General features: G+C 41.7%; 1 protein-coding gene across 12 annotated transcripts in view; it reads right to left on the minus strand.

Annotated features, from left to right (window-relative positions):
• ppfibp1b (PPFIA binding protein 1b) overlaps positions 1 to 26,953 on the minus strand; it is a 255,819-nt gene that overhangs the window by 80,254 nt on the left and 148,612 nt on the right. For all 12 annotated transcript variants that reach the window (XM_063057586.1, XM_063057583.1, XM_063057582.1 and 9 more), the window contains 4 exons: positions 18,625 to 18,686; positions 17,857 to 17,944; positions 13,947 to 14,083; positions 7,822 to 7,946 (listed from right to left, as the gene is read on the minus strand). In XM_063057586.1, coding sequence (XP_062913656.1) covers positions 7,822 to 7,946; positions 13,947 to 14,083; positions 17,857 to 17,944; positions 18,625 to 18,686 — 412 coding nt within the window. The remainder of the gene's footprint in view (positions 1 to 7,821; positions 7,947 to 13,946; positions 14,084 to 17,856; positions 17,945 to 18,624; positions 18,687 to 26,953) is intronic.

The raw sequence follows: 26,953 nt of genomic DNA on the forward strand, positions 1-26,953 counted from the left end.
GCCTCATTAATGCTCCCAAAATGCATCACGTAACATTCATCAGGATCACACTTTTTCCACTGAGGATGGCTGAGACATGTAGGTTAATAATGAAAGGTGGAGTGTTTAATGGTGCACAGCCATCCTACAGATGTGCAGTAGAGATAATCCTACACAGAAACTGCACTGTATCGGCGAGGAAGGCTCTATAACAGGCAATCAAAACTGCCCAACACACCACTGGCATCAGCCTACCTGTCATCAAGGACAAGTCTATAGAAAGGTGCCGGAAAAGGGCCAATAACATCATAAAGGATCCCACCCACCCATGGACTGTTTGTCCCACTCCTATCAGGGAAGAGGCTATGTAGCATCCATTCATAGTCATAGTCACACTTTATTGATCCCGAGGAAAATTGGTTACACCACTCAAAAAGTTACTTCCCCAAGCGGTAAGGATGATCAACACCTCCACCCATTAACTCACCCCTCCACACCCCCAACCACCACTGCTTTCAGTTCCTGTCAGAGTTACCTTATGAACACATTCCTATGCCTAGCATCATTTTATGGACATACAATGTATATAAGCTGCCGTATCTATTTACATGGATTGTGTGTTTGTGCTTTAATCTTGCATGTCTTCTTAGTGCCACCTGGGTCCAGAGTTACAATTATTTTATTGTCCATAAACTTGTGTACTGGAAATGACATTAAATGATTCTGAACCTTAGGGGGATCTCCTTCACTTAGAGGGTGATGAGAGTGTGGAAAGAGCTGTCAACTCAAGTGGTGGGCATGGGTTCAATTTCAACTTTTAAGATAAACTTAGCTAGGTACATGGATGGGAGGGATGTGAAGGGCTATGGTCCAGGTGTGGGTTGATGGGACTATGAATAATGGTTCAGCACAGACTAGATGGGCTAAAGGGTCTGTTTCTGTGCTGTAATGATTTATAACTAAATATTATCTGCAGACATATTGATCATATCTTCTTCACAAAGTTATTCCCATATATTACAAGTAACACACACAAAATGCTGGAGGAACTCAGCAGGCCAGGTAGCACCTATGGAAAAGAGTACAATCGAAGTTTCAGGCTGAGAGCCTTCAGAAGGACTACAGAAATTACAAGTCAGTCCCATATATTACAAGGCGGCCCTGGCATTGATCCTCATGAATCGCCACTAGCCACTAATCACAACCACAATCCTCTACAGTACCCTGTCTCCCATTGCCAAGACAGTTTGGCAACTTATGAAAATAATAAACAGAAACAGGAGCTGGAGTAAGGCATCTGGCCCATCAAGCCTACTCTGACACTAATTCAGATCATGGTTGATTTGAATTCCCCAACTACGCAAATATCTGAGTCTAATATACAATTTGACAAGTAGGTACAGAGGAGAAGGGGCGGGTGAGGTCTGGGCCTGACGTCCCGCTCTCCCAGGGAAAGTGAATGTGCAATACATCGCCTCTCCTTTCCCGGTGTAGTGATCGCTGCATGGTCACTGTCTGGCCTGCTAGGCAGGAGGCCACTGCAAATGGCCTCTCCTACATTACTGCGTCTGTAGCAACACCTTCTAGTCGATGCATCACCCCCCCACCGTTTCCACCGAGCTTGCTATGTCATGGCGCAACCCAGTGTCCGGCGGTATAACTGGATGGGTAGGCTGGGCTCGTTGGCCTTGGTTGGCAGCCAGCCTAAGAGAAGGACAACTCTGAATCCAAACCCGGGCAGGTGGGGCTCGTTAGCCTTGTCAGGCCATCCACCTCGGAGAAGGACACTCCGACGTAACTCCTACAACCCGAGGACCTCGCTGTCTCCGTCCCAGCTTGCTAGGCTATGGCAGATGAACCCCTGGTGTAAAGGGCGGGGCCAGTACCACGCACACTGCACTCCGCCCAAAATACCATTGCGTAGGCCGAAGGACATGCCCACATCTACGACCATCCTCCCCGACCCAGCCGCTGTGGCCAGACCTGCCTGTCCCGTATTGTCCTCGTCAGCCACCAGCGAGCCTGCAGAAGACGTGGGCAGCCCCCTTCCTAAATCTTCGCTCGCAAAGCCAAGCCATGATGATGACGACAGAGGAGATGTCAGGGGTAAGTTGTTGTTGTTTGTTTGTTTTTTTTTAAAACGCAGAGAGTGGTAAGTGTGTGGAAGCAGAAACAACAGGGTCTTTTAAGAGACTCCTGGATAGGTACATGGAGCTCAGAAAAATAGAGGGCTATGGGTAAAGCCTAGGTAGTTCTAATGTAAGGACATGTTCGGCACAGCTTTGTGAGCCAAAGGGCCTGTATTGAGCTGTAGGGTTTCTATGTTTTATGTTTCTCCGGCTTCCCTGGGCAGAGAATTCCAGATTCACTACATCCTGGGAACAGCAGTCCTCCTCATCTCCATCCCAGAACCTTGAGGATGCGTCCCCCAAGTTCTAGTCTTACCTGCTTCAAACTTAATCTATCCCTTTAGTGTTTTTAAGATATCATCTCATTTTTCAGAATTCCAGTGAGCATGGTTCTAAATAAATCAATCTGACCGCATTGCCTAACCCCTTAATCTTCAGAATCAATCTGATGAACCTCGAAAAAGGATCTAGTGCTTCCCCGGCGTACATGATGAATAAACTCTTTTTGGGCTTCAAGCCAGGTACAGGTATTGATTAAAACCAATGTTTTGATGACAAACTTGCTATCTTCAGGGATGATGCCTAGACCCGTCTTATTCATACACCTGTATTCTGTCCTATCTGATTGGATGAGGACTAACCAATCAGGTTCTGCTCTAGCACCTTGTATTGCAATTGAATTCCAGTTCTTACTTCAACTTTGTTAAAATTCTTTTCCTCTAGATTTATTTCAATGGCTTCCTTTACCAGGCGGTCCCAAAAACCATTGGCGTTGCACAGTAGGTTTGTGCCGTTGTTGTCAATCCTATAGTCATTGCAAATGCAATGTTCTGCTACCGTCAATTTCTTCAGGTAACCCAAACAGATACACGACCTGTGATCCTTGATGCGAGTTTCCACCGTGCATCCATCTGATTGATATATGCTGCTCCGCATTCACAGAGAATCCTGTAACACCAGCTGACTCAAGTCCCAGGTCATCTCTGACCCGCATAAGCTGTGACCTGAGCTTCCTTATGAGTTTGTAGATTGTACTAATCCGGTATTTCAGGATCCTAGTGATCCTTCCAGAAACCGTGGAATGATAGGGAGGACAGGCAGTACCAACAGGTTCCTCCCTGTTATTAGGTTTCCTGGTTTTTCACCCTTGTATGGGTCTGAAATAGTTTTCGCATGGTTAATCAAAGTAGAAAGAACTATTCTACTTCCAGAGGTGAGGTACAAGACTGTATAAAAACCTTTTTCAGTACCTCCATCCTGCCTTAACCCTAACCATAACTCTATCCCTCCAACTTGCCTTGCATGCTAAAGGCACCAATTTTGGGAACCAGTTTCCTATGTATGACCTTGTTAAAAATATTACTGAATTTCTTCTAAATCAAATCTGTTGGTCTGTCCTTATCAATGTACTTTGTTACATCTTCAAAGAATTCTATCCAATTGAATTCAAACCAAATTGCCATCTCTGATTAGACCCTGCCTTCCCAAATAAGCAAAATGATTCTTCCTTGGAATATTCTTTCCAGGATCTTCCTCATCACTGATGTTAGGCACATACAGTGGTATGCACCCTTTTTTCTCCAAACATACCATTGCTCATTGTAGCCAAAAAGTTCTATTTTAACTTCATCAGTCCACAGGACTTGTTTCCAAAATGCGTCAGGCTTGTTTAGATATTCCTTTGAACCTTTTGAATAGAACTTTTGAACTTTTTGAATAGAAAAAAGGGTGCAGAATTTCATGAAAAGGACCCCTCTCCAACTGTTAAGCACGGGTGGATCGATCATGCTTTAGGCTTATGTTGCAGCCAGTGGCACAGGGAACATTTACTGGTAGAGGGAAGAATGAATTCAATTAAATATCAGCAAATTCTGGAAGCAAACACCACACCTTCTTTTGCTACGGGCTCTTTTCCTGTTTTGTTATTTGAAACCGTAAAAGATGGAAATAAAAAAGTTTTCTTGCTTAAAATATTAAAGAAATGTGTCATCTTTAACTTTATGCCTTTTGGAAATCAGTTCATCTTTTACTCGCTTAGCTATTCACAGTAACAGAAATTTTGACTGGGGTGTGCAAATTTTTGCATACCACTGTAGGTCTAAAGTTATCAGGTTTATTATCTTATATCAGTATTACAGTGTAGTGAAGGGAATTAGAGACATAAGAGATGAGTTGGACAAAATGGATTGGGAAAGAACACCGGCAGGGAGGACAGCAGAGCAGCAATGGCTGGAATTTCTGAAAGCAATTCAGAAGGCACAGGCTATATACAAGCCAAAGAGGAAGTAGTATCTAAAGAAAAGATGACATAACTGTGGCTAACAAGAGAAGTCAAAGCTAACATAAACGCCAAAGAGGGCATAAAACAAAACAAAAATTAGTGGGAAGTTAGAGGATTAGGAAGCTTAAAACACAACAACAGAAGACAACTAAAAAGTCATTAAGTATTTTGCATCAGTATTCACTGTGGATACTAGCAGTATGGTGGAAGTTCCAGGTGTAAGGGGTCATGAATGTGTGAAGTTACCATAATTAGCGAGAAGGTTCTTGGGAAGCTGAAAGGTCTGAAGATAGATAAGTCACCTGTACCTGATGGTGTACATCCCAGAGTTCTGAAATAGGTGGCTGAAGAGATCACGGATCTCAACACTCACCTGGCTCTGGAATGGTTCCAGAAGACTGGAAAATCGCAAATGCTACTTCACTCTTCAAGAAGGAGAGAGGCAGAAGAAAGAACATTATAGGCCAGTTAGTATGACCTCAGTGGTTGGGAAGATTATTAACGATGAGGTCTCAGGGTACTCAAAGGCACGTGATAAAATAGGCTGTAGTCAGCATGGTTTCCTCAAGAGAGGATCTTGCCTGACAAACCCATTGAAATTTTTTAAGAAATAACAAGCAGGATAGACAAAGGAGAATCAGTTGATGTTGTGTATTTAAATTTTCAGAAGGTCTTTGACAAGGTGCCACATATGAGGCTGCTTAACGAGCTACAGGCCCATGGTATCACAGGAAAGGTACTAGAATGAATAAAGCAGTGGCTGACTGGCAGGAGGCAGAGAGTGGGAATAAAGGAAGCCTTTTCTGGCTGACTGTCAGTGATTAGTGATGTTCCACAGGGGTCTGTGTTGGGGCCAGTTCTTTTTACATTATATGTCAATGATTAGGATAATGGAATTGATGGCTTTGTTACAAGGTTTGCAGACAGTATGAAGATAGGTGAGGTTCAAGTAGTTTTGAGGAAGTAGAGAGGCTACAGAAGCACAAACGGATTAGGAGAATGCACAAAGAAAAGGCAGATGGAATAAAGTGTCAGGAAATGTACAATCATGCGCTTTGGTGGAAGAAATGGAAGGGTTGACTATTTTCTAAATATGAGATTTTTTACGGTCTCAAATAAGTACATTTCCTAAAAGTCCTGCTAAGAATCTATGAGATGTAATTTTTAATTTGAAACCTTTTTATAATGGATCTATATCTAATATTTATAATATGCTGTTGGGAATGAGAAGTGTTCCTTTAGATAAAATTAAAAATCATTGGGAACAAGATTTACAGATTTCAATTTCTGAGGAACTTGGAATCAAATTTTTAAATTGGTTAACACTTCATCGTTATATGCCCGCCACTCTCTCCTACAATTTAAAGTGGTCCAAAGGGCCCATATGACCAAGGATAAGTTGTCTCGTTTTTATTTAGATATATCTCCGTATTGTGATAAATGTAATAATGGAGAAGCTTCACTCATTCATACGTTTTGGACATGCCCGAGTATTGGAAAGAAGTATTTCAAACTTTCTGGATACTTTTCAAAGTAAACTTTAAGCCCAATCCTTTGACGGCTTTAGTTGGTGTTGTTGGAGAAAGGATACTATTTTGGAGTCACCTGACTTGCACATTTTGGCTTCTATTTCTCTTCTGGCCAGGGCGCTCTTGCTTAAATGGAAAGATGCGGCCCCTCCTATTCATGCTCAATGGTTATGTGATGTGATTCATGTTTAAGTTTAAAGATTCGATGTTCAATCTCTGAATCTAGCCAAGACTTTCAAACATTGTGGGGACCTTTTTTGAATTATTTTCAAAACCTTTGATTTACTGTTAAATCACAGATGATGACTAATAATTTTTTTTTCCATTTTTTTCTTTACTTATCAGCTTCGGTCTTGGTAGTGGATTATTTTTGTATAATAAAATTACTATACTTCAATGTTACAAATTAATCTGTATGAATATAGGGTAAGGAGGCGATTTAGTATAATGTATTGATATATATTTTTTCTTGTACTCTGTATTCTTCTATGTAAAATTAATAATAAAAATATTGGAAAAGAAAATAGAAAAAACTAAAATAAAAGGACTTGGGAGTCCATAAAGGTTCATTTGAAAGTTGAGTCTATGGTGAGGAAGGCAAATGCAATGTTAGCATTCATTTCAAAAGGACTGGAATATAAAAGCAAGACTGTAATGTTGAGACTTTATAAAGCACTGTTAAAGCCTCACTTGGAATATTGAGAGCAGTTTTGTGCCTCTCATCTTAGAAAGGATGTGCTGAAACGGGAGAGGGTTCAAAGGAGGTTCAAGAAAATGATTCCAGGATTCAATGGCTTGTCATATAAAGAGTGTTTGACGGCTCTGGGCCTGCATTCACCGGAATTCAGAAGAATGAGTGGTGATCTCATTGAATGGTGAAAAGCCTTGATAGAGTGGATGTGGGGAGAATGTTTCCTCTGGTGGGAGTGTCTAAATCCAGAAGATATTCTCAGAACAGAGGGGCGTCCTTTTGGAACACAGATGAGGAGGAATTTCTTTAGCCAGAGAGTGGTGAATCTGTGGAATTCATTGCCACAGGCAGTAGTGGAGGCCAAGTGTGTATTTACATTTAAGGCACAGGGTGATAGATTCTTGATTGGTCAGGGCAAGAGGGGACGTGGAGAAGGCAGAAGATTGGAGCTAAGAAAATTAGATCAGCCATGATGAAATGGTGAAGCAGACTCAATGGGCCAAATGGCCTAATTCTGCTCCTGTATCTTTTGGTCTCATGGAAAAGGTTAGCACATTTGCCACCATTAAGTACATTATATGTCCAGTAGAGACACAAACAATTCTGCCAGAATAGAAACATAGAAAATAGGTAGAGTAGGCCATTCGGCCCTTCGAGCCTGCACCGCCATTCAGTATGATCATGGCTGATCATCCAACTCAGAACCCCGCCCCAGCCTTCCCTCCATACCCCCTGATCCCTTTAGCCACAAGGGCCATATCTAACTCCCTCTTAAATATAGCCAATGAACTGGCCTCAACTGTTTCCTGTGGCAGAGAATTCCACAGATTCACCACTCTCTGTGTGAAGAAATTTTTCCTATAGCTCGGTCCTAAAAGGCTTCCCCTTTATCCTCAAACTGTGACCCCAGAATCCCAGCATTCTCTTGCCTTGCCCCTGCAGGAGCGGATCTGATGCTGGGGGTGTAGCCATCTTTAAGCCCATTTCACAACGGGCAATTAACCCTACTAATGTTACAACTAACAGATTACCCATAATTGTGTTACGCTCTCAAATTAGCTTTCAAACATTGCAGATGACTTCATGAACCATCTGTCGACTTTGGTCATAGCTTATTCGGTACTCAAACACATCATATACAGGAAGCCAACCACTACACTTTGCTGTTTCATTGTGCCATCTCATCAGATAATCAAAGAAAAATACTCCTACCAAATGTCAGGTCTTGTTTCTGCTTCAGGTTCCTTCTTATCAACCTGCTCAGCACGGCTCTTGGGAGTAGATGATACCATTGGTATTGGCACCTGCAGAACACTGGTGTGGATTTGCAATGGTTCCTAAAATACAATTATTCAATTATTGTTCACTTTCCATCCAATACATTCTGTTAGCTCTCAATGGCTGATTCCCCTTAACAATTAAAATGTAATAATTATTTGAATTTTTGTTGTAAACATAAATAATGAGAATGTACAAAATTAAATTTGGAAGACACAGAACAGGTAGACAGGGTTGTAAAGAAAACTTTTGGCACATTGGCCTTTGAAAATCAATGCATTGTGTACAGGAGTGTGAATGTTATGTTGAGGTTGTACAAGATATTAGTGAGGTCAAATATGGAGTATTGTGTGCAGTTTTGGTCACCTACCTACAGGAAAGATGTAAACAAGGTTGAAAGAGTGCAGAGACAATTTACAAGGATTTTGTCAGACATGAGGGCCTGAGTTACAGGTTAAATAGATTGTTATTATTCCCGAGAGCAGAGGAGAGTGAGGAGATTTGACAGACCTACACAAGAGGAGAGTGAGGAGATTTGACAGACCTACACAAGAGTAGAGTGAGGAGATTTGACAGACCTACACAATAGGAGAGTGAGGAGATTTGACAGACCTACACAATAGGAGAGTGAGGAGATTTGACAGACCTACACAATAGGAGAATGAGGAGATTTGACAGACCTACACAATAGGAGAGTGAGGAGATTTGACAGACCTACACAATAGGAGAGTGAGGAGATTTGACAGACCAACACAATAGGAGAATGAGGAGATTTGACAGACCTACACAAAATGTATGAAGGGTATAGATAGGGTAAATGTAAGCTGGCTTTTTACACTGAGGTTGGGCAAGACTAACTAGAGGTCATGGGAAACGTTTAAAGGGAACACAAGGGGAAATGTCTTCACTCAGATGGCAGAGAGAGTGTGGAATGATCTGCTAGTGGAAGTGGTGCATGTGGGTTCAAATGCAACACTTGAGAAATTTGGATAGGTACATGGATGGGAGGGGTAGGAAAGGCTTTGGTCAGGGTGCAGGTCGAAGGAACTAGGCAGAATAGTTTGGCATGGAGTGGGCCGAAGTGCCTTTCTCGGTGCTGCAGTACTCTAGAACTCTATGATGACAGTACAGGTCAAGAAAACACCCTCCAGGCCATGTCTGTGCCAACATATATGCCAAATTAAACCAAATCTCATAATCCATATCCCTCCGTCGCTCAGTAGTTGTAGTTACATTATGGATGGCTCAGTGTATCCACAGGTGCTACAGCAAGAACTACGACTATCTATTTGCTGTGGGGAATTACTCTGAGAAACATGTACAAAAGTTTGAGACAGGAATGAATCTCAGGCTTTCAATCAACCCTTATAATCATTGCCAATCCAAATTTAACAAAGCATGACCTTTTCTGACCAGATTACATGTAAATTCACTTATTGATCATTATAGTAACACTCATTACTGTTATTTTGAAAAAACTTTTTAAATTTACAAAACTTCCTGCATGATCAAATTTTAGATTGATGTATCCAATGAGCAGGGTAACCATATTTTTATAGTCAAATACTTTTGAAATGTAATGATTGTCATCATGTAGGAAAACTAGCAGTCTGTCTGCTATTTGTGGAATCTTATGCCCTGGGTTTTAGTGGTTTTGATTCAGACATACACTCAGTGGCTAATATGTTAGCTACCTTCGGAACCCGACAAAGTGACCAGGGAGTGCATGTTCATAGTCTCCTGCTGTAGTCCATCCACTTCAACTGTTAGTGTTGTGTGTTCAGAGAAACATACCACCATTACAACATACGATCATTTGAGTTACTGTCACCTTCCTATCAGCTTGAACCAGTCTGACCATTCTCTGGCCTCTCTCATTAACGAGGCATTTTAATGAACAGAACTGCTGCTCACTGGCTGTTTTTTTGTTTGTCACATCATTGTCAACTCTACAGACTATTGGGTGGGAAAATCCCAGGAGATAAGCAGCTTGAAATGCTCAAACCACCCCATCTGGCCTCAACAATCATTCCATGGTCAAAGCCACTTAAATCACATTTCTTCCCCATTCTGATGTTTGGTCTGAACAACAACTAAACCTCTTGGCCATGTTAGTATCCTTTTATGGGGCCTGTTCCGACGAGACGGTTTACTTCTGAACTGGAGGGGGACAAATATTCTTGCAGGTAGGTTTGCTAGAGAGGCTCCAGTGGATTTAAACTAGATACCAAGGGGGAGGGGAACCAGAGAGTAGGAACAGATGTAGGGAAGAAGGAAGAAAAAGGAGATAGTAAAGTTGTTTGCACCGTTAGTGATAAACAGAGAGTAAGAGGTGGAAAATTTCTTAAATGCATTTATTTTAATGCTAGGAGCATTGTAAGAAAGGAGGATGAGCTTAGAGCATGGATTGATACCTAGAAATATGATGTTGTAGCTATTAGTAAAACATGGATGCAGGAGGGGTGTGACTGGCAACTAAATATTCCTGGATTTCGTTGCTTCAGTGTGATAGAATTGGAGGGACAAGAGGGGGAGGTGTTGCATTGCTTGTCAGAGAAAATATTACAGCGGTGCTCTGGCAGGATAGATTAGAGGGATCATCTAGGGAGGCTATTTGGGTGGAATTGAGGAATGGGAAAAGTACAGTAACACTTATAGGGGTGTATTATAAACCATCTAATGGGAAGTGAGAATTGGAGGGGCAAATTTGTACGGAGATAGCAGAAATTTGTAGTAAGAACAAGGTTGTGATTGTGGGAGATTTTAATTTTCCACACATAGACTGGGAAGCTCATACTATAAAACTGCTGGATGGTTTGGAGTTTGCAAAATGTGTGCAGGATAGTTTTTGCAGCAATACATAGAGGTACCAACTAGAGAAGGGGCAGTGTTGGATCTCCTTTTAGGGAATGAGATAGGGCAGGTGACAGAGGTATGTGTTGGGGAGGGAGCACTTTGGGTCCAGTGATCACAATGCCAGAGGATAGGTCTGGACCCAGGGTTGAGATTTTTGATTGGGGAAAGGTGAACTTTAAGGAGATGCGAAAGGATTTAGAAGGAGTGGATTGGGGCAATTTGTTTTATGGGAAGGATGTAATAGAGAATTTTAAGAAAGAAATTAGAAAAGCTAAAAGATATGAGGTTGCTTTGACAAGTAAGGTGAAAATAAATCCAAAGGGTTTCTACAGTTATATTAATAGCAAAGGGATAGTGAGGGATAAAATTGGTCCCTTAAGAGAATCAGAGTGGATAGCTATGTGTGGAACCAAAAGAGATGGGGGAGATTTTAAACAATTTCTTTTCTTTGGTATTCACTAAGGAGGAGGATATTGAATTGTGTAAGGTAAGGGAAACAGGCAGGGAAGTTATGGAAACTATGATGATTAAAGAAGAGGAAGTATTGGTGCTTTTAAGGAATATAAAAGTGGATAAGTCTCCGGGTCCTGGCAGGATATTCCCTTGGACCTTGAAGGAAGTTAGTGCGGAAATAGCAAGGGCTCTGACAGAAATATTTCAAGTGTCATTAGAAACGGGGATGGTGCCAGAGGATTGGCATATTGCTCATGTTCCATTGTTTAAAAAGGGTTCTAAGAGTAAACCTAGCAATTATCAGCCTGTAAGTTTAACGTCAGTGGTGGGCAAATTAATGGAAAGTATTCTTAGAGATGGCATATATAATTATCTGGATAGACAGGGTCTGATTAGGAACAGTCAACATGGATTTGTGCATGAAAGGTCATGTTTGACAAATCTTATTGAAGTTTTTGAAGAGGTTACTCGGAAAGTTGATGAGGGTAAAGCGGTGGATGTTGTCTATATGGACTTCAGTAAGGCCTTTGACAAGGTTCCACACAGAAGGTTAGTTAGGAAGGTTCAATCATTGGGTATTAATATTGAAGTAGTAAAATGGATTCAACAGTGGCTGGGTGGGAGACGCCAGAGAGTAGTGGTGGATAACTGTTTGTCAGGTTGGAAGCCGGTGACTGGTGGTGTGCCTCAGGGATCTGTACTGGGTCTAATGTTGTTTGTCATATACATTAATGATCTGGATGATGGGGTGGTAAATTGGAACTAGTAAGTATGCAGATGATACTAAGATAAGTGGCGTTGTGGATAATGAAGTAGGTTTTCAAAGCTTGCAGGGAGATTTAGGCCAGTTAGAAGAGTAGGCTGAAAGATGGCAGATGGATTTTAATGCTGAAAAACGAGAGGTGCTACACTTTGGTAGGACTAATCAAAATAGGACATACATGGTAAATGATAGGGCATTGAAGAATGCAGTAGAACAGAGGGATCTAGGAATAATGGTGCATAGTTCCCTGAAGGTGGAATCTCATGTGGATTGGGTGGTGAAGAAAGCTTTTAGTATGCTGGCCTTTATAAATCAGAGCATTGAGTATAGGAGTTGGGATGTAATGTTAAAATTGTACAAGGCATTGGTACGGCCAAATTTGGAGTATTGTGTATAGTTCTGGTCACCGGATTATAGGAAAGATGTCAACAAAAGAGAGACTACAGAGAAGATTTATGAGAATGTTACCTGGGTTTCAGCACCTAAGTTACAGAGAAAGGTTGAACAAGTTGGGTCTTTATTCTTTGGAGCATAGAAGGTTGAGGGGGACTTGATAGAGGTATTTAAAATTATGAGGGGGATAGATAGAGTTGACGTGGATAGGTTTTTTCCATTGAGAGTAGGGGAGATTCAAACAAGAGGACATGAGTTGAGAGTTAAGGGGCAAAAGTTTAGGGGTAACATGAGGGGGAACTTCTTTACTCAGAGAGTGGTAGCTGTGTGGAACGAGCTTCCAGTAGGTGTGATAGAGGCAGGTTCGATATTGTCATTTAAAGTAAAATTGGATAGCTATATGGACAGGAAAGGAATGAAGGGTTATGGGCTGAGTGCAGGTCAGTGGGACTAGGTGAGAGTAAGCATTCGACATGGACTAGAAGGGCCGAGATGGCCTGTTTCCATGCTGTAATTGTTATATGGTTATGCATTGGGTTGTTGCCACATGATTGGCTATTTAGACATTCGCATTAACAAGCAGGTGTACCTACTAAAAGTGGCCACCGAGTATAGATTTGCCATTGAGGAGCACCCGTAGAGTTTTTTTTTACATAAAACATAAGACAGTTTGTCCATCGTCGTCGTCGATGAAGACCTTGACACCATTTTGATGATGGTGTCAAGACTAGCGCTTGATTTGTATGAAGTGAGGAAGAGTTGCGGAACGTCAGCCTCACTCTCTCTTCCCAATTCCCATCTGAATCCTGTGGCAAGACAGAGTCTAGACGGCTGGAGATGGTACTAGGCGCAGTGGATGACCAGGATGTCTTCTGTGTCTAGTCATGCTCTACATGTTCCACAACACTTGCAGAGACCGCCTTCTTGACCGTTGGACCTTGCATTGGTCCCATCCGCTCAATCCAATGGAGTCAGTCTTCACATGCTGGGATAGACAACTCCCTATCTCATTGAGGGTTTGAGACCCGTTGGCTACCCTCACCTGGTTTAGCCGGCTTGTCGAAGCTGTTGCCCAGGGGTGTGGCCGAGGTATAGAGTTTATTTTTACATAAAACATAGAACAGTACAGGTCCTTCAGCCCACAATGTTGTGCTGGCCCTTCAATGTACTCCAGAAATCAATCTAACCCTTTCCTCCCACATATCCTGTCATTTTTCTATCATTCATGTGCCTACTATCCGAGAGTTTCTTAAATGTCCCGAATGTACCTGATCTACCACCACCTATAGTAGGACGCTCAATGCACCTAACACTTTGTTTAAAAAAACTACCTCTGACATTACCCCCCCCCTTAACTTCCCTCCAATCACCTTAAAATTATGCTACTTGTATTAGCCATCCCCACCTTGGACAAAGGTCTCTGGCTGTCCACTCGATCTATGTCTCTTAATTATCCTGAAGAGTTGGTTAACCCATTTACTTGGAGTTCCAACAGCAGATAAAGATCTAGCCTCCTACTTCACAATTAACACTTCTAACTGGAAGACATGCTAATGTTAACTCACGATTTAATTCTTCATGCATGTTAACTTACCGGTTCAGGCATCACAGTTGTAGTCACTATATCAGGGGAGAGGGATGTAGGAGAAGCCAGTTCCATCTCCAACATTTCACTGCTGTTAACTCCCGCAGGCCCTCCAGTCAGACATTCGTCACCCTCATCTTCTTTTGCTTCAATAAAACATCGACAACTGTGATCATCTGTAGAGTCATAGCACAGACACTGGCCCTTCTTCCTATCTAGTCTGTGCTGAGCTATTAAATTTTTACTGATGTACTTCTTGCTGGAGGAAATACTGTCTGTTCTCACTAACAATTTTAATTTGCTCTCACTTGTACTGTACATTGCAATGAGGTAAATGCATTCAATTTAAGAAATATAGGTTTTAATAAAGTATCAGCCTTAAAAAAAATCAAGCACGGATTTATGAAATTGTGCTAATGCCTCTGATCTTGGCAACTGTAAACTTAAAACACCCAAGCTTCTGTAGCACCATATTTAATCCTCTTCAGCTGATAGGAATGAATAACAAAAGGCCAACTTTTATTCCCTTCCATTGATGCTGCCTGTCCTGCCAAGTTCCTCCATCCTTCCTAAAGGCTCTATTCAATATTAACATGAGAGATTCGGCAGATGTTGGAAATCCGGAGCAACACACAAAATGCTGGAGGAACTCAACAGCTCAGGTAGCATCTATGGAGAGGAATAAAGAGTCGATATTTAGGCTGGTAAGGCCTCACTTGGAGTATCGAGAGCAGTTTTGGGCCCCTTATCTTAGAAACGATATGCTGAAACTGGAGTGGGATCAAGGAGGTTCACGAAAATGATTCTAGGATTGAAAGCCTTGGCATATGAAGAGAGGTTGATAGGCCTGTGTTCACTAGAATTCAGAAGAATGAGGGGTGACCTCATTGAAACCCATCAAATGGTGAAAGGCCGTGATAGATTGGATGTGCAAAGGATGTTTCCTATGGTGGGAAAGCCTAAGACCAGAGAACACAGGCTCAGCATAGAAGGGCGTCCTTTTAGAACAGAGATGAGGAGGACTTTCTTTAGCTAGCGAGTGGTGAATCTGTGGAATTCTTTGCCATAGGCAGCTGAAGAGGCCAAGTCAGCATGTATATTTAAGGCAGAGGTTGATAGATTCTTGATTGGTCAGGGCATGAAAGGATACAGCGAGAAGGCAGGAGATTGGGGCTGAGAGGAAAATTAGATCAGCCATGATGAAATGGTGGAGCACACTCGAAGAGCCAAATGGCCTAATTCTGCTCCTACAGCTTATGGTCTTATAATATTGCATAAAAGGAAACAGAAGAGGCCATTTCTCAATGTGAAGATGCATCAAAGGTTAGGGAGAGAAGGCGGGAGAATGGGGATGAGAGGGATAATAAATGAGCTATGACAAAATGGAATTATGATGTACAAGGGACATGTAGATAGGCATGGACATCACAGATGGAGAATAATGCGTTAAATTCTAATGTAATCTGGTGACTTGATATAGGCATCTCAAGATGATAAGAGGCATAATTTTAAAGTGATTGAAGGAAGGTATAGGAGAGATATCAGAGGTAGGTTTTATTTCAAACACAGATTGGTGGGTGCGTGGAATGCACTGCCAGAGGTGGTGGTAGAAGCAGATACATTAGGGACATTAAGAGATTTAAATAGGACATGGATGAAAGAAAAATAGAGGGCTATGTAGTAGGGAAGAGTTAAGATTGATTTTAGAGCAGTTGGCACAACATTGAGAACAGTACTGGTTACACTGAAGAACAAAATGGAAGTTTTTTTTATAAAATGGTTAGGGATTGAAACATGCTGATACTCAGAGGAATCTGATGCATATAAATCACTAGAGATTAGCATGTATATACAACAGGTAGTTGATACCTAGATTTTATTGTTTTGAAAGACGCCCACCTAGGCCTGTCTACATTCAATTGGTTTCAATGAGATTCCTCCCCCACCACCAATTCTTCTAAATTCCAGCGAGTACAGGCCCAGAGCCTTCAGTATCTGCTCATATAACACTTTCATTCTTGGAAATATTCTCCTGAACCTCCACTGAACCTGCTCCATTATTTATTTATTTATTTATTTATTAATTATTTTGTATTTTCACAGTTTATTGTCTTTTGCCCATCAGTTGTTCATTATTGGGCTGGTCTTTCTTTATTCTATTACTTCTTTATATCTACTATGAATGCCCACATGAACATGAATCTCAGGGTTACATATTGTGACATACATGTAAAATTACTAAAGCTTACATTGAACATTGATTCCTGGATGGCAGAGGTATCACATAGTAAGAGATTGTGGATTGGGCCTGAAACCTTTAGAACTCAGGAGAGTGATGGGTAACCTCACTGAGATGACCAAATGCCCATGTGATTGGCAGGATGCTATGTGATTTGGAAGGATGAACATGAGGATAATTTTAATTCTGGCTGTGGTCAAAAACACAAGACCAGCCAGCTACTCAGGACAGAGAAAATAAGTCTTTGCCCAAAAGGCAGTGAAGCGGGAATCTCCTCCCTGGCGGCCAGTGGAGCCCCTGTCACTGAGCATATTCAAGATAAAGCAACACACACAAAATGCTGGAGGAACTCAACAGGTCAGGCAGCATCTATGGAAAAAAGGGTCAACGTTTCGGGCAAGATCCTTCAGCAGGACTGGAGAAAAAAAAGATTAGTAGATTTAAAAGGTGTGGGGAACAGAGAGGGAATGGGGGATGGGGAATGGTGAGGGGGGTGGGTGGGGATTATCAGAAGTTCGAGAAATCGGTGTTCGTGCCATCAGGTTGGAAGCTAAGCAGATGGAATACATCCTCTAATGGGTGTGAAAGAATTGATGCTTTGGGTCAAAACCCTGCATCAAGACAGATTGGAGGCAAAAAGTGATTGGTTGAGTGAGAACGGGGGTGTGGGAGGTGTTTGGATGATTAGCAGATTAGCTAGGTGGGCATTTAAGCACGTCTCTTATTTCGTCTATTTATCTGCACTTCTTATACCTTCATAGAGACTGCTTCTTTCACGACATGAAAAATACACAGCCTATCAAATCTCTCCCCACAAATAAAGCTCTCTAAGTTTTAGAGAATATCCTCAGATGCATTTGTCATAAATCCTGGCGAATCCCTTTTGCACTCTCCAGCATAATCACTTCCCTCCTGCAGTGAGGCAAGCAGAAGTACACAATACTCCAGGTGCAGTTGAACCTGTGTTATGAAAAGCTGCAACACAATACCCCAACCCTATGCCATGAGCCATAAAGGTAAACATGCCATAAGCTTTATTCAGCACCTTATCAACTAGTGTTACTACGTTCATGAACTGTGGATCTGAAGCCAAAGTCTCTTTGTTTGGACACTAAGTATATTTAAGGCAGAGTTTCATCAGTCGATAAGTCAGGATGTCAAAAGGTTATGGGGAGAAGGCACGTGAATGTGGTTGGTAGGGAAAATAAATCAGCCGTGATGGAATGGTGGAAAAGACTGGAAGGGCCGAATGGCCTGATTCCACCTGCGATTGTTTCTGGAGCTTTCCCTGTCATTGGTCTGTTACTATTGTCCTATAGCCTTTTTCAGAAAAGGGTGTAACAAGGAATTTGCATGTTCTTCCCGTGACTGCACGGGTTTCTTCCAGGTGCCCCAGCTTCCGCCCACATTCCAAAGATGTACTGGTTGGTAGGTTAACTGGTCATTGTAAATTGTTCTGTGTTTCAGCTACGGTTAAATCGGGGAATTACTGGAGGGCGCGGCTGGAAAGGCTGGAAGAGCCTATTCTGCGTTGTATCTCAATAAAAAAGTTTTCTAGCCCTCGAGTATTACCATAAGACATAGAAGCAGATTCGGCCATTCAACTCTGATGCTTCTGGTGCATGAAAGATGGCCAGGGCATCAATCATTGAACCATTACTGATGATAAAACCAGCGCACCTTTCTTACTATGTGTCACAGACATCACCATATCTTGCACCTTCTTGTATCTGTTCAAAGATTGTCGCAATTCTTCAATCTTCCGATCCTGCAAAAGAATATTGAGCAATTGACCTACATGCAAAACATAGTAACATTCAAACATGCCAGAAATAGTTTTCACCCTGCATAGCCTGGACAGATATTGGAAGATTTTACCTGACGAGATCATGACTATATATAGAATTCTTGATTTTTCCCATGTTCTCCATTACAGAATTTGAAACTATGACCCTCTGTCTACTGGGTTTCACAATCAGTCACAAACCTTCAATTATCAATATTCACAGTTCACCCTACTTATAGAATGATCATGGTGAGGATTTTCCGATAGTGGGGAGACGGAGACTAGAGGACACAGCTTCAATAGAGAAACATCCATTTAAAACAGATGAGGAGGAATTTCTTAAACCACAGGGTAACTTTGTGGAATTCATTGCCAGATAGCTGTGATGGCCATGTCATTGCGTATACTTAAAGTGGAAGCTTATAGGTTCTTGATTAGTCAGTACAACAAAGGTTACGGACAGAAGGCAGGAGTGTGTGGTTGAGAGAGATTATAAATCAGCCTTAATGCAACGGTGGAGCAGACTCACAGAGTCAAATGTCTTAGAGGCACCAAAGCAGCAAACTCACTGACTCAAGAAAGTAACACACCTCTATCTCCAACAGCAAACAGGGAAGGGAATCAAATGAATCAAATAATCTTTAGGTAATTAGAAAACTTACCTTCTCCTCATTTGCTGCCATCAAAGATTCAACAGCCTTTTTCATTTTATGGACCTCAAGATCTGAAAATACCAAAAACAGAATGCACCATGAAATCTTTATATTTGCATACTGCAAACGATTCCAAATCCATGCCAGGTATTCTCCTCGCTTTAAGAGAATAGTAACCATATAATACGCACATTCTACAAAAGGTAAAAGGCAGTTTGGATGCATGCTGCTTTAATGAAAATAGAGCCATGTAATACTATAAGTCAAGCAAATTAAATGCATTAAACAAATCGAGACGTGTTAGATTACATGCAGTAAATAGCTGCTCACAAGCTGATGCAGATGCATTCCCAGTTGATGAGAACCAGAACTCCAAGTATACACTTACAGATGTATTGAATGTATTCTTCAAAAGAGCAGCTTCAGTTTTAAACTGAACTATTTTCAACTTTCAATGTTACTAGTCATAGTCACAGAACACTGCAGCACAGAATCAGGTCCTTTGGCCCATCTAGTCCATGCAAAACTGTTATTCTGCTTAGTCCCATCAACCTACACCTGGACCATAGCCCTCCATAACCTTCTCATCTATGTACCCATCCAAATTTTTCTTAAAATCGAACCCGAATCCATCACTTCTGTCGGCAGCTCACTCCACACTCTCAGTTTCAGCTTTTCCCCCTCTTTAGCTATATTAACTAAATCTCTGTGGAAACCTAAGGAGTACGGGCAGCTGAAAAGATGACAATTAGGGATTGCTAACCACAGCATCACTCAGATTACTGTATGGAGAGGAAACGAATGTGAAGATAAATGAGCAGGAATGGATAAACTCTGAGATTGAGGAGATCTTGTTAAAGCAGAGAAAAAGCAGATCAAGATGATTAATCAACAGTTGGTAATCTTTGAATAATTTGCAGATGATTTGTATTTTGAGTCAAAAACGAAAGTAACAAGATTTATGCAAACCAAAATTTAAAATACTGATGAAGACTAAATGAAATCAAGTATTTTATTATATTAAAAATATAATGCATTAAGAAAGAGAATTTATTTTAGGGGTGCTAGAATGACAAAGATTAAAAGAGGATTTTCAACAATTTATCCAAATGGTGAAGATGCAACTGAATTAGGAGTGAAATACAAAATTCAAGAGGTAAAATGGTAGAAAAATATAGCCTTGGAGGAAATATTACAAAAAAAAACAAGGACAGATTACTATGTCCAATAACAAATAGCCCACACTATCAAAAGCACAGTTGGAATGAAGAGTTGCCAAAACTAATTTGTTCAAAGAGAAAGCAAGCTAGGTAACACCGAACAAGTTCCACAGCTAAAGACAACTCTTGGATGATTTCAAGAGTTTGTCGGTTTAGATTTTGAAAGATTTCCTGCACTAATTCAATAAAAGGCAGCACATTTGGCTAACTCGCAATCTATATTTAAAAGTGGGAGAGAGGAAAACTGCATATGCAGAAAATTGTTTTCATTCATTTTCAGGATCTGGGTGGCATTTACTGCCAGTCCTACAAGAGGAATATCAGTTTAAATAAAAAAAACTAGAAGAGAAAGAAACAATGCAAAATGCTTCAAATGAAACAAAACTGGGATTAAGGGTCAAGATAAGAGTTAGATTAGAATTAGATTGATCTTGGAGTAGGTTAAAAGGTTGACACACAGTATGGGCTGAAGAGCGTGTACTGTGCTGAATCCTCCTTGTTCTATTACAGAAAATAAGAATCCTCAATATGCTGAAATGCATACCAGAAGGCACCCTTTTAAGATGAGAGGGCATAATTTCAAAGGAGATTTGAGAGACAAGTTTGTTGTTATTTATTTATTTAACACAGACTGGTAGGTGCCTGGAATCACTACTTGGAGTAGTGCGAGAAGCAGATACATTAGGGACTTTTAAGGGAGATTTAGAAAGGTGCTGAAAATAGAAGGATTTATGGATGTTGGTTAGGCAGAAGAGACTAGACCATAAAACCATAAGATATAGGGGCAGAAGTAGGCCATTCGGCCCATCGAGTATGCTCCACCAGTCATCCCCACTCCCCTGCTTTCACCCCATACTCTTTGATACCCTGGCTAATCAAGAACATATCTATCTCTGCCTTATATACACGCAATGACTTGACCTTCACAGCCACTCGTGGCAACAAATTTCACAGATTTACCACCCTCTGACTAAAGTAATTTCTCCACATCCCCGTTCTAAAGGGAAGTCCTTCAATCCTGAAGTCATGCCCTCTTGTCCTAGAATCCCCTACCATGGGAAATAACTTTGCCATATCTAATTGGTTCAGGCCTTTTAACTTTGGGAATGTTTTTATGAGATCCCCCTCGTTCTCCTGAACTCCAGGGAATACAGCCCAAGAGCTGCCAGATGTTCCTCATACAGTAACCCTTTCATTCCTGGAATCATTCTTGTGAATCTTCTCTGAACTCTCTCCAATGTCAGTATATCCTTTCTAAAATAAGGAGATCAATACTGCACACAATACTCCAAGTGTGGTCTCAAAAGTGACTTATAGAGCCTCAACATCACATCCCTGCTCTTATATTCTATAGCTCTAGAAATGAATGCCAACATTGCATTTGCCTTCTTCACAACCGACTCAACCTGGAGGATAACCTTTTGGGTATCCTGCACAAGGACTCCCAAGTCCCTTTGTGTCTCTGCATTTTGAATTCTCTCCCCATCTAAATAACAGTCTGCCTGTTTATTTCTTCCACCAAAGTACATGACCATACACTTTCCAACATTGTATTTCATTTGTCACTTCTTTGCCCATTCCCCTAAACTATCTAAGTCTCTCTGCAGGCTCTGTTTCCTTAACACGACCTGCTCCTCCACCTAACTTTGTACAATCGGCAAATTTAGCCACAAATCCATTAATACCATAGTCCAAATCATTGACATACATCGTAAAAAGCAGCGGACCCAACACTGACCCCTGTGGAACTCCACTGGTAACCAGCAGCCAGCCAGGATACAATCCCTTTATTCCCACTGTTTTCTGCCGATCAGCCAATGCTCCACCCATGCTAGTAACTTTCCTGTAATTCCATGGGCTCTTATCTTGCTAAGCAGCCTCACGTGCAGCACCTTGTCAAAGGCCTTCTAAAAATCCAAGTACACTACGTCTAATGCATCTCCTATGTCTACACTGCTTCTAATTTAGAACATATAACATAGAAAACATTCAGCACAATACAGGCCCTTCGGCCCACAAAGCTGTGCCGAACATGTCCTTACCTTATAAGTTACTTAGGGTTACCCATAGCCCTTTATTTTTCCAAGCTCCATGTACCTATCCAGGAGTCTCTTAAAAGACCCTATTGTATCTGCCTCCACGTCGCCGGCAGCCCATTCCACGCACTTACCACTCTCTGTGTAAGAAACCTAACCCCTGACATCTCCCCTGTACATACTTCCAAGCACCAACTGTGCCCTCTCATGCTAGCCGTTTCAGCCCTGCGAAAAAGCCTCTGACTATCCACACAATAAATGCCTCTCATCATCTTATACACCCCTGTCAGGTCACCTCTCATCCTCCGTCGCTCCAGGAGAAAAGGCCAAGTTCACTCAACCTATTCTCATAGGGCATGCTCCCCAATCCAGGCAATATCCTTGTAAATCTCCTCTGTACTCTCTCTCTATAGTATCCATATCCTTCCTGTAGTGAGGCGACCAGAACTGAGCACAGTACTCCAAGTGGGGTCTGACCAGGATCCTATATAGCTGCAACATTACCTGTCGGCTCCTAAACTCAGTCCCACGATTAATGAAGGTCAATGCACCATATGTCTTCTTAACCACAGAGTCAACCTGCACAGTTGCTTTGAGCGTCCTCTGGTCTCAGATCCCAAGATCCCTCTGATCCTCCACACTGCCAAGAGTCTTACTATTAATACTATTAATAATTCTGCCATCATATTTGACCTATCAAAATGAACCACTTCACACTTATCTAGGTTGAAGTCCATCTCAGCCCAGTTTTGCATCCTATCAATGTCCCGCTGTAATCTCTGACAGCCCTCCACACTATCCACAACACCCCCAACCTTTGTGTCATCAGCAAATTTACTAACCCATCCCTCCACTTCTTTATCCAGGTCACATAAAAATCACGAAGAGTAGGGGTCCCAAAACAGATCCCTGAGGCACACCACTGGTGACCGACCTCCATGCACAATATGACCCGTCTACAACCACTCTTTGCCTTCTGTGGGCAAGCCAATTCTGGATCCACAAAGCAATATCCCCTTCGATCCCATGCCTTGCTGAAATCTATATACACTACATCTACTGCTCTACCTTCATTAATGTGTTCAGTCACATCCTCAAAAAATTCAATCAGGCTTGTAAGGTACGACCTGCCTTTGACAAAGCCATGCTGACTATTCATAATCATATTATGCCTCTCCAAATGTTCATAAATTCCACCTCTCAGTATCTTCTCTATCAACTTACCAACCACTGAAGAAAGACTCACTGGTCTATAATTTCCTGGGCTATCTCTACTCCCTTTCTTGAATAAAGGAACAACATCCGCCACCCTCCAATCCGCCAGAACCTCTGCTGTCCCCATTGATGATGCAAAGATGATTGTCAGAGGCACAGCAATCTCCTCCCTCACCTCCCACAGTAGCCTGGGGTACATCTTGTCCAGTCCTGGTGACTTATCCAACTTGATGCTTTCCAAAAGCTCCAGCACATCCTCTTCCTTATTGCCTGCATGCTCAGTGCGTTGCAAGCCATCCCTACAACTGCCAGGATCTTTTTCCATAGTGAATACTGAAGCAAGCACCTCTTATCTCCTCCGGTTCCATACACAGTTTTGCACTGTCACATTTGATTGGTTCTATTCTCTCACGTCTTATCCTCTTGCTCTTCACATACTTGCAGAGTGCCTTGGGGTTTTCCTTAATCCTATCTGCCAAGGCCTTCTCATGGTCCCTTCTGGCTCTCCCAATTTCCTTCTTAAGCTCCTTCCTGCTAGCCTTATAATCTTCTACATCTCTATCATTACCTAGTGTCTTAAAACTTTCGTAATCTCTTTTCTTCTTGACTAGATTTACAACAGCCTTTGTACACCACGGTTCCTGTACCCTACCATCCTTTCCCTGTCTCATTGGAACATACCTACGCAGAATGCCACATTTCTTCCGTACATTTCCCTGACAACATGTTTCCAATTTATGCTTCCAAGTTCCTGCCTGAGAGCCTCATATTTCCCCTTACTCCAGTTAAACGCTTTCCTAACTTGTCTGTTCCTATCCCTCTCCAAAGTTATGGTAAAGGAGATAGAATTGTGATCACTATCTCCAAAATGCTCTCCCACTGAGAGATCTGACATCTGACCAGGTTCATTTCCCAATACCAGATCAAGTACAGCCTCTCTTCTTATCTATATATTGTGTCAAGACACCTTCCTGAACACACCTAACAAACTCCACTGCATCTCAACCCCTTGCTCTAGGGAGATGCCGATCAATATTTGGGAAATTAAAATCTCCCACCACCACAACCCGGTTATTATTAAACCTTTCCAGAATCTGTCTCCCTCTCTGCTCCTCGATGTCCCTGTTACTATTGGGTGGTGTATAAAAAAACACCCAGTAGGGTTATTGACCCCTTCTGATTCCTAACTTCCACCCACAGAGACTCCGTAGACAACCCCTCCATAACTTCCTCCTTTTCTGCAGCCATGACACCATCTCTGATCAACAGTGCCACGCTCCCAACTCTTTTGCCTCCCTCCCAGTCTTTTCTGAAACATCTAAAGCCTGGCACTCAAAGTAACCATTCCTGCCCCCGAGCCATCCAAGTCTCTGTATTGCCCACAACATCATAGCTCCAAGTACTGATCCACACTCTAAGCTCATCTGCTTTGTTCATAATTCTCCTTGCATTCAAATAGACACATCTCAAATCATTGGTCTGAGCGCATTCCTTCTCTATCAGCTGCCTATACGCCCTCTCGCACTGTCTCCAAGCTTTCTCTATTTGTGAGCCAACCGCCTCTTCCTCCATCTCTTCAGTTTGGTTCCCACCTCCCAGCAACTCTAGTTTAAACTCTCCTCAATAGCCTTCGCAATTTCCTCAAAGAATTGCAATAGGTTTGTCAGGCAGAATTTTCCTTTCAGGAAACCATGCTGGCTTGGGTCTATCTTGTCATATGCCTCCAGGTACTTCATAACCTCATCCCTAACAATCGACTCCAACAACTTCCCAACCACTGATGTCAGGCTAACAGGTCTATAGTTTCCTTTCTGCTGCCTCCCACCCTTCTTAAATAGAGAAGTAACATTTGCAATTTTCCAGTCATCTGGTACAATGCCAGGATCTATCAATTCTTGAAAGTTCATCGTTAACGCCTCTGCAAACTCTCCAGCTAATTCCTTCAGAACCAGAGATGCATTCCATCATGTCCAGGAGATTTATCCACCCTCAGACCATTAAGCTTCCTGAGCACCTTCTCAGTCGTAATTTTCACTACACATACTTGACTTCCCTGACACTCTTGAATGTCTGGTATACTGCAGACATCTTCCACTGTGAAGACTGATGCAAAATACACAATCAGTTCCTCTACCATCTCTGCAGCTCTCATTACAATATCTCCAGCGTCATTTTGTATTAGTCCTATATCTACCCTCTTTTACCCTTTATATGCTTAAAAAAGCTTTTAATATCTTCTTTGATATTAGTTGCCAGCTTCTTTTCATAAATCATCTTTTCCTTCCTAATGATCTTCTTAGTTTCCTTCTGCAAGGTTTGAGAGATGGGCCTTTTAGTTAACTCTATTAGAGCAAACTGAATAAAACCAGTGGTTTTGAATCTCTCCGTTAATGTGCTCTTATTACCTACCCTATTGCCCATTAAAAACATTGTTCCCAAAACAGTGCATCGAGATTAGGGTTTTCCATGGAAAACCAACATCTGAAACGTGTTATCTTGATGAACAAGTGAAGCATTATTAATTCTGCCCTGTGAGTAATACAACTAAGATACCTATTAATTCCAACATTTGGAAATACAATGAGTAGTCATGCATTTAAAATACAAATATCAATATCATATTGTAACTGTGATTCATCTGTAACCTTTAGCATATCACTGACAATGCCTACCACAAACTATATATATGCTGTTAAGTACAATACAGATGATATTTGCATTACAGCCAGCTGGGTAAGAGAAATTCATCTCTACCAAATCCACAAAATACTGAAAAAAATCTGAAATACATAAATAAAATTCACACACAGAATTTACGTGATAAAAATAAACAAACAATTTTCCCACGCAACCCCCCTCCCATAACTTGGGCAGTAAGTTGAGGAAGTACGGGCTTTTTTCTCTGGAGAGGAGGAGGATGATATGTGAATTGATAGAGGCATACAAGATGACAAGAGGCATTAACTGAATGGACAGCCACAGACTTTTTCCCAGGGTGGTAATGGGCAATAATAAGGGGCATAATTTTACAGTGATTGGAGGGAAATATGGGATACTAGTAGATAATTTTTTACCAAAACACGGACTCTTCAATAGGCACATAGATGAAAAAGAAGGTTATGTAGGATGGAAGGGTTAAATTGACAGTAGAGTATATTAAAGGGCTAAATGAAGGATGTGTACTGTGTTATACTGTTCTATCTTCTATGTTCCATCTCATGTTTCTTAGTACATCTCCGGATGCCATGGCTTTGCATTATGGAAAAATTGCCATACCAACTGTTACCCATAAAAAAAAGGGGGTCATCAATTTAGAAAAGGCACTTGCAGTCTCACAGTTCAATCATGTTTGGTTATTTTTCTTCAACATCATGATTATAACTGATCCTATACAAAGCGGAAGACATCCTGTGTAATGAATAGCAACACACACAAAAACTGCTGGTGAATGCAGCAGGCCAGGCAGCATCTATAGGAAGAGGTACAGTTGACGTTTTGGGGCGGGACCCTTCATCAGGACTAATTGAGAAGAGATAGTAAGAGATTTGAAAGTGGGAGGGGGGGGGGAGGGGGAAGATCTGAAATGATAGGAGGAGACAGGAGGGGAGGGGTGGATCTAAGAGCTGGAGATGGGAGAGGATCATGGGACGGGAATCCTGGGGAGAAAGAGAAGGGGGGAGGGGAGCCTAGAGGGTGGAGAGCAGGCAAGGCGTTATAGTGAGGGACAGGGGAAAAAAAAGTGAGAAAAAAAGGGGGGGAAAATATAAAATAAATAAATGAGTGTTGGTCAGGTTGGAGGAACAACACCTTATATTCTGTCTGGGTAGCCTCCAACCTGATGGCATGAATACTGCAGACATCCCACCT

Source organism: Mobula hypostoma, chromosome 9 (genome assembly GCF_963921235.1).
Source record: "Mobula hypostoma chromosome 9, sMobHyp1.1, whole genome shotgun sequence".
NCBI classification, from domain to species: domain Eukaryota; kingdom Metazoa; phylum Chordata; class Chondrichthyes; order Myliobatiformes; family Myliobatidae; genus Mobula; species Mobula hypostoma.